The sequence below is a fragment of the Protopterus annectens genome, chromosome 7.part1, assembly GCF_019279795.1.
Source record: "Protopterus annectens isolate FY-2018-M chromosome 7.part1, PAN1.0, whole genome shotgun sequence".
Classification (NCBI taxonomy): domain Eukaryota; kingdom Metazoa; phylum Chordata; order Ceratodontiformes; family Protopteridae; genus Protopterus; species Protopterus annectens.
Window position 1 is genome coordinate 18425471 of NC_056740.1, and position 8712 is coordinate 18434182.

At 34.2% G+C, this 8712-nt stretch overlaps 1 protein-coding gene across 4 annotated transcripts in view; it reads left to right on the forward strand.

Annotated features, from left to right (window-relative positions):
* The window catches only part of GATA2 (GATA binding protein 2), a 42524-nt gene that overhangs the window by 24216 nt on the left and 9596 nt on the right, over positions 1-8712 (forward strand). For all 4 annotated transcript variants that reach the window (XM_044078531.1, XM_044078532.1, XM_044078530.1 and 1 more), the window contains one exon: positions 1917-2042. In XM_044078531.1, coding sequence (XP_043934466.1) covers positions 1917-2042 — 126 coding nt within the window. The remainder of the gene's footprint in view (positions 1-1916; positions 2043-8712) is intronic.

An 8712-nucleotide genomic window follows, 5' to 3' on the forward strand; every position in this document is an offset into this window, starting at 1 on the left:
CTTTTAAGCATTTTTATTGGCTTTTGAAATAAAAATAACAGGCATGCAGACATGGGATGGGTACAAAACTTGGGTAGAGGAATACGTTTGCATTGTGTTCTGCTTTCCATTTTTTAATAATGCAACCCAATGTTGAAATAATCTCACTAAAATACTTGCATGAGAAGCAATATACAGTATTAATTTGGAACATAAGAAAAACACCACATTATTTAATCTAGTAGTTAATACTTCTAAAAATAAAATAAATAAAATATCTTCAAAACTAAGATATATAATATTTTGCAAGAAGGTTGTCATAGGGGACCGTAACAAGAGAAACAAAAAGCAAGAAAATAATGAAGTGTTAATATCTGTGATGCATTATCACACATATATAAATAAATAATCTGCCCAAATGCATTCTGCTGTAACTTTTACACAGATTTTATTGGCTTTTGAAATCAAAAGCATGCATGCAGACATGGGATGTTTGCAAAATTTGGATAAAGGAAGCATGCTTGCAAGATATTATGTTTTCCATTTGTTATCATAGGGCAACTTAAATAATGCAACCCAATGTTGAAATATACTCACTAAAATACTTACATGAGAAGCAATGCTGTAGTAATCTGGAACATAAGAAAGTCACCGCATTAATAGTGACAGTTTCTTTTACTGATAACTGTTGGAAAAGCAAATGATATCCATTTTTTGAATAGACTGAAATACTATTCTGAGTAATTGGGTTCCTTGTAACCCATGCACTGAAAGCCTTCACACAAGTGCACTCAGGGCAGTGACTTTCATATATCCCAGAGTAATATAGCATAGTATATACATGATAATACAATATGATAATTAATGCTAATGAGGCCCTGTCCCTCCTTGGAAAGAGAGGTGAGGTCTAAGGACAGGTGTCATGGCTCAGTTGCCTCGTTAACTCCCATGATCCTATGACTCCTACTCTGTATATCTAGTACAATTATGCTAAAATGCTGCAGTCTCAACAGTAGGTATGGTGTGTGCCTGTGTGCTCTTGTGCATGCGCACACACACATATATGCACAGGGTGCACTCTAAGATGAAACTCTTGAATCTGTGGTCACTACTAAGTTTTTGTTATTGGAAAATTGGTTTTCTCATCGAATTTTTCAGAAGGAAAACAAGACACTAATCTAGCTAAACAGGAACATGCCAAAATATTCACTTACTGGATTAACACATGAATAAAATAAAATTTAAAGTTAAATGAATGACAGCTGTCATGGATGGGGCTGCTGCCCTTTAAAACTACTGGCCTTGCTGTTACTTTACTTATGATTCCATTTTTGAAAAGTACCACGTTCAAGTGAGGGTGATTGGCAACGCATAGTTTATTAAATTGTATATTGATTCATTGTCCTTGATACATTCCATGGTTCATGTATTTTCAAATGTAGAGTAAATATCACATACTACATTCCTATGCAGCCAGAATATTACCTTATGTTTTTTAACCGTGCTGTTGTTTTTATCATCATCATTATTATTATTACTATTACTATTATTTATTTATTACTATTACTATTATTATTATTATTATTATTATCATCATCACCGTCATCACCATCATCATCATTTTATTATTATCTCTGATGGATAGCGTGGATATCAGAAATAAGCTAGGAGAATAATTTCCAGACAAATGCAATTGCTTTCACTGTATCTGTAAGGATGAATGTACAATTTTACAGTTAAACAAAATGCTTACTACAAACATAGTGAAACAATTGGTAATTTCGCTTGATCGTATGTTATTAAAGTAACATGGTGCCTAGCAAAGGAGTTGCAAGCTCATGTATGAGAACTATAGTCTGGGAAATTATTTTGTGCAACTGCTTGATTTACTTGTATTTTGGGAATATCTGTTTCTTATTATGTCTTTCTTCTCGCAGTCAGCAGCCAGAAGGGCAGGAACGTGTTGTGCCAATTGCCAGACCACTACCACCACCCTTTGGCGACGTAATGCCAATGGAGATCCAGTATGTAATGCCTGTGGCCTTTATTACAAGCTACACAATGTAAGTTTCACTCTTACTACTTTTTAACTTAAGCATTGCAGTTTGGAAGTAAAAGCTGGAGTTAAAATAGACACTGAGCCTTAAGTAGTACTTGGTACAGTTTTTAAAGGTAGCTGTTTTTATATTAACATCCTACCTTCTAACCGGTTGCTTGAATATGAATTGCCATCAGACCCTTGTATTATTTTGTTTTCTATGGACATAAAAAATGCATGACTTGCAAAATGCTTTTCATATGTCTTTAAAGTGTGGAATGGTTTGCAAGTAAAATAATTCTGAAAGTAAGAATATCTGGAAAATATGAAGTTATGGTGTAAAACATTGCTTTGCATTTTTTTGTTTGTTTCTTGTTTTGAAGATCACATAATTGATTTCAATTTGTCTTAAGATGAGACAAAAACATAATTGAAAATAAAATGGTGGACGTGCTTAAAGTTTGCCATACAGCTTAGGAACATGAAGAAAAGACATTTAAGAGAGAGGGGAAAGGAGAGAGGAAAGGAAACAAGCAAGAAGGGGAGGGCAGACAGCATCTGGCATTGACCTATTGTTTCCCATCTTAAGGCATAAATATACAAACAGAAGCTAGCTTCTAAACTGTACAGCTGGGGACGTAATAGCCTCCGTTTTTAGGAAACACTGTTGAAGAATGCTAACACTTTTCAGACTTTGTGGGTACCCCTTTCTGTCAAATTACTACTTGCTGTGTACCTTCAGCAAGTCAGAGTTTTGTAGACAACATTTTGTAGAAAAATATTTTTAACATAAATGCATGTTTCCATCAAGAAGCTACTTAGTTTTATCTTATTTTGCAGATATTTCAGTTTTTATGGATTAGATAGCAGGCATTAAACAACAGTAGTAGTTATAACAATCCAAAGTTTTGTATTTTCCCATATCTTTCTTATCTCTGTAGCTGTTTATCAATTTATTTTTTGTATGTGTTGGTAATTATTCTGTGACTCAACAGCTACTAGGGAAAATCAGTTCATCCTTTTTTCAGTTGTGCCATGCACGTTAGTCTCTTTGTTAAAATTAATATCATTATTTCTTTTTGAGTGCGTTTAGGGATAATGGCATACTAACACAAACAGTAATCATCTTATTTTAAAATTCTCCAGTATTTCCATGCTCATCTTGTGTTTGACATCAAAAGATGTCACTGGCAGTAGTAATTACAAATGTACATTCATTTGAATTATATTTGTTAGCAAAGTTTGCAAATAATAGGGAGAGTAGGTGTAGAACGGCAACATTTTTTGTAAAGAACTTGCAGTCAAAATTTGAAGAAAGCTCTATCAGTATAGTACCACTGCACCATCCACTTCATTAATAGCACCCCCCCCCCAAGTTATTTGCTATCTGCATTGTCTTTGTATTGGTGGCAACAAACTTCAGATTAGCAACGTTTGTCACTCTATGTCTTCTGTCAGTATTTCATATTTCCTGCACCTGTGAAGCATTGTTAACCAGTGAGTGCCAAGACTCCTCATGTATACATTCAGTGCTTATAACTTACTAAGTCCAACATGTGCCACCCAGCCACACATAATCTAGTATATGCATATCATCTATTTAGTCTCGAATTGATGCCTATATAACCATAACTCTAAGGCTATATCTTACTCTCAGAATCTTTAATCTGCTGCTGTGCATCTTTTTCTCTCTACTACAAGACTGTATTAGGTTCATAGGTTAGTACTAGGCTAACTGCCCTTATGAGCCATTTTAAGCCTAGCCAATTATCCCCTGTGAGATTCAAACCCTGTACCTTGTGTTTGTAAGGCAAACACCTTAACCATTAGGTCACCCTCACACATTCACTATTATCCCGTGTCATCAATTGCATTCTTGTTTGTCTTGCATACTTAAAATCTAACATCTTTATAACTAGTATTACCTATTTTATTGTATCCCCTATTCTGTAATGTAGTGTACCATCAGTACTTGGTTTCTGTATTTTGATTCTGTAGCTTTATCTTGTTGTTTGTTTTTGGAGCTTTTCTCCCCGAGCCACTAATGAAAACTGTCTCACCCTGGCCTAGTAGACCTCCTGGTAAATAAAGGCAAATAAAATATAATACAATAAGTGTTGTTAAAGGGCAAGGCCTTTGCATTTAATGTTCTGGTGTCTGTTAAATAGTTTTAATTATTTGCTTTTGTCATCTGTATAAATATCCATAGAATAAACAATATAAAAGAAAAAAACAGATGACCTGATGTGATTGATTCTGTAATTACTAAAGATCATCTCCAGCTGTGACACACACACACACACACATGTGTGTGTGTGTCTGTGTGTGTGTATATATATATATATATATATATATATATGAAAAACATAGTTATTTTCTTGCAAAATATCATGCTGAATGAAATCTTAATTGATTAGTAATCTGTAGCTGTAACAATTATTATTCATAGGATAAGAGCTACTTAAGCTTCCTGGATCCCACATATAATATTGTTTCTAAATGACTTATTAACTTGCTCTGCGCTTGGACTACCATTGAAAAGAAGCTTTTCTACTGACCCCATAGAGCTGTCTAGTCCACACAGCTAATTAATAAGTTAATATACAATAATATGATGTATATGAACAAGGAATGCATTAAGCTGTGACAGAAATTCATGATTTAAAAAGGCTAATGCAAACTAGCAGGTAGGTTGCTTTAGAAATAAGGATATTTTAGCATACACAGCTTAAATCTGTGTGTATAGAAATAAAAGCACAGCACCATCACACCCAAATTTTCCATTAAATGTTGTTTCCCTGAGCTGTTTCTACAGTTTCTCTGAATGCCATTTTGGATTTCTAAAATTTCGCAATGTTTCATTCTGGTGTTTATCACGTCTTCTATAACATCAAATAGGCAGGAAGGGGAGTCATTCTATTAGTCAATTAATGACTTGTTGTTTTTGTTAACTGCTGTATGTTCTGTCAAATCATCTGTTTGTTAATGTCTGGTATAGTTGATTTTTCTTTTGTTGACTAGCAGTTTATTTCTTTAATTGGCTTTGGTTGCTGTTGTGCAGCCTTGTAGTTAGTACATACAAGTAAGGGGTCGCTGGGGATGACCAGCATTATACCTTGGCTAGGAAATACTGCTTTGTAAGTACAACTATGGGTTTGAACAATAAGATATTCTTTCAAGCCAGCATTCAAATGTATCTAAAATGCAACTTGAACATAAAAATCAAGGGGTATAATTCCATAAAATAAAGTAATGTTGTTGTCAGACATGATTAAAAAGCAGGAGATCACAGTAGCTCCACCTGTAAGTGTTCTTATTCCTTTTGTAGATTCTATTCTCACAGCATTACAGTCTGTGTACCCATAATGGTACATCAGAGAGGCAAAAACTTGGACTGCAAAATGAAGTCACATCAGCTGGGAAGACTCTAAGGCAATTTTGAGGTATAATGAAATTAGAAAATACTAAACACCTTAACTGATACAACAGTTCTCTCTTTTTTGAATTTTTTTGGGTGTGGTTACCCTCTAAACCCTTAACACCTTTGAAATTGCCACATAAAACAGTCTTCTAGATGTGGTGTAAGTTATAATTGTGTAGTAATATCATCATCTCATTTAAACACAGGATCAGCTACTATGTATGCAGTCAATCTTAGCTCGCTATTTATTACAATGTTTCCTCTAAAAGCATTTTACAAAAGCAATGTAATTCTTACAAACATTTACAAAAACAACTAATGTCATCATCATTTATTAAACTTCTTGCTGTGGTGAGGGTCACAGTAGTAACAAGACGAGCAGTGAGCAGAGTAGATGGGTTTTCTATATCGCTGGTGAAACATCCCCAAGCATGCACAGGCAGACTGAGAGATGTAATGCCTTTTATAAGTTTTGGGTAGCCACAGTCTCACCTTTAGGTCACTGTCCAAAGTTCATGACAGTAGGTGAGGATGGGAACATAGACATGACCAGTAAATTGAGAGCTTCATCCTGTGGTTCGACCTTTGTTTACACACTACAGTCTGATGAGTTGCCTGCCATTGTACCATCTGCCATTGTACCGCCTACATTGTACCGTCTGCCATTGTACTGTCTCCATCATCAGTCTAATGAGCATATCCATACTAACTAATGAAAGAAGTCCCAAGGTACTTTAACTTGTGAGTGGGGAACAATGTAATCTTTTCCAGAAGAGAACAATGTTGTCTGCTTTGAAGATGCAGATTATCATCCATGTTGTTTCTCAGTGAGTGGGGCTTTGCTCCATCACATATTGGAGACCACAGTCACTTGAGGCTAAGACAACAACACTGTCTGCAAACAACAAAAATGAGCCCTTATATCCCAAATGGATATTCTGCCTACAAAACCCACAAACTGCAGGGAAGACAAAACCCTTTCTGAAATCATACCTCCACCTTGAATGCATCTGACATAATACAATACGAGGAATGTAGAAAGGATGCTTGGTTATGAAATACAGGGCCCATGTAGGATGTAGCAGTGACCCAAGGAACTGGCACTGTTGTAATGCTTTTCATAAAACATTCTGGGGGTTTACTGTGCTGGTACACTAATCACAATATACCATTTGCTGGCACTGCTCAGGGGAAGAAATTCACCAAAAAAAAAAACAAAACAAAAAAAAAACAAATAAATAAATACACAAAACAGAACAAATTCACAAGCATAAAGTATGTACCAAACAAAGTGAATTTCATTTTATAGATGACCCACATATTGAAATAATAATAATAAAAGCAGTTATAACAATGATAATGTGCTATATCAATTCACATTAAAGTTACAACAAAATTTACAAAATAGTGCATTAAATGTTTATTTTTGAGTTATATTTCTAGCTTTGCTGTTTAGGTAGAGTACAGAGGGTTATGGCTGTCAGCTCTAAATGAGTTAAACATTTAGTCCAGGGTTTGCTTCCCTAAATTTCCCTTTAGATGCTGTGTGACACTTAACAAGTCACTTATCCAGACTGTGCTCTTGGGTTGCTAAAAAGAGGCAGAAGTCTAGTGTGTTTATGGTTAACAGATGAATGAGAAAACAGTTTTTAAGGGTAGGCAACTGCTGGTATTTTACAGAGTAGTATGCAATCAAGTATATTTTGAACTGTGTATGAAATTATGGCTTACCATTCCCTTAATTTGCTACTATGATTTTTTAAAATGAATTTGTTGATTTGTGCTGTATCTGTGCAGCAGGTATATGTAGTTTGTTTTTAAGGTTTTATATTTCATTAAACACTGAATTGCCATAAACAAACAGCAGTTAGACTTTTTATGATCTCAAAAAAAATGTCATAAGTGATGCAACTCTTGTTGCGATAGGCAAGAGAGTTAATGTGTTTCTTTGTGGGCATGACACAACTTTATTGTTTGTTTTGCTGAATGAATTATTAACTCAAAAATCTTTGGTATATTTGAGACATTGCATGGACTTTAAAATATCACAAAATTAGTAAAGCATTTTAAGCAAAACATCTTTATAGCATTTAGAGAGATATATGTATAGCAAACTTGTATGTGTGTGTATGTGTGTGTGTGTGTGTGTATATATATATATATATATATATATATATATATATATATATATATATGGTTTACCACACAGTGCTCGAACCTGTATATGTCCAAATGTAATTAGTGGATCCTGGCATGCCGAATGGTTGGAATGTCAGAAGAACACCGAATACGACATTTCCAACCACTCTACATCCAGAAACGAGTGCTAACATGGGTCAAAAAGGGGAGATGAGTTTGTGATTTGCAACATCTGTGTTTGCAAATGTGGGATGTTGACGCACTCCTTTTGGACATTCGGGCTCGACCATCCAACGGTCGACCATATGGTGGTAAACCTATATAGATATATATATATATATATATATATATATATATATATATATATATATAAGAAATGCATAAACCATAATCTTTTGCATGAGAATCTACGGCTGATCATCAGAACTAACAGTAACCCTAAATGTGTTTCACTTGCATATATAAATATAAAGCCATAGTAAAATAAAACTTAACATTAAATATTAACACTGTACAGAAATCATTTTGCATTTATATCAAAGTTAGTGACTTTTAGCTTTTATTCACAAAAATTTGTCCTAGTCTTGTTTGAAACAGTCTCTGTTTTAATGATATTGTTGTTTGAAGCTTAAGATTAAAATGGCTGGCATAAAAGTTTTCAACTAGAAATTACACTCTCCAGAGTGTTACTCACATAGTTTGATGTAGTACAACCGCACATTTTCAATATCTTTTAAACTAAAGGTGACAATAAGAGGATGACATTGGTCTTTACTGTAACAGTGATTTTGCAGTGGTGGATAAAGTTGCATGATATTAATAAACATTTTTATTTTTTGGTGAATAATGGCCTTTATCCTTCTTAATTAATCACTTGCCATGTAGTTTACAGGTAAATTAGCTTATGTCTCAAACCTGTTCATACTTCCTGTCTACTTGTAGCCTTTCTTCTCTGATGTCATCTATACCTGTAAAAAGTGATAAGGAAGTGATAATAATATGTGATGAAAAGTGTCAGAATGTTTGATAAAGAAATGACAACAATACATGGTAAAATGTGTAGTAAGAATGTTTCCTGAGATTTATATTTTACCAGAGAAAGCAAAGATTGCCAACTGTTTTGCAATGGTGTTAA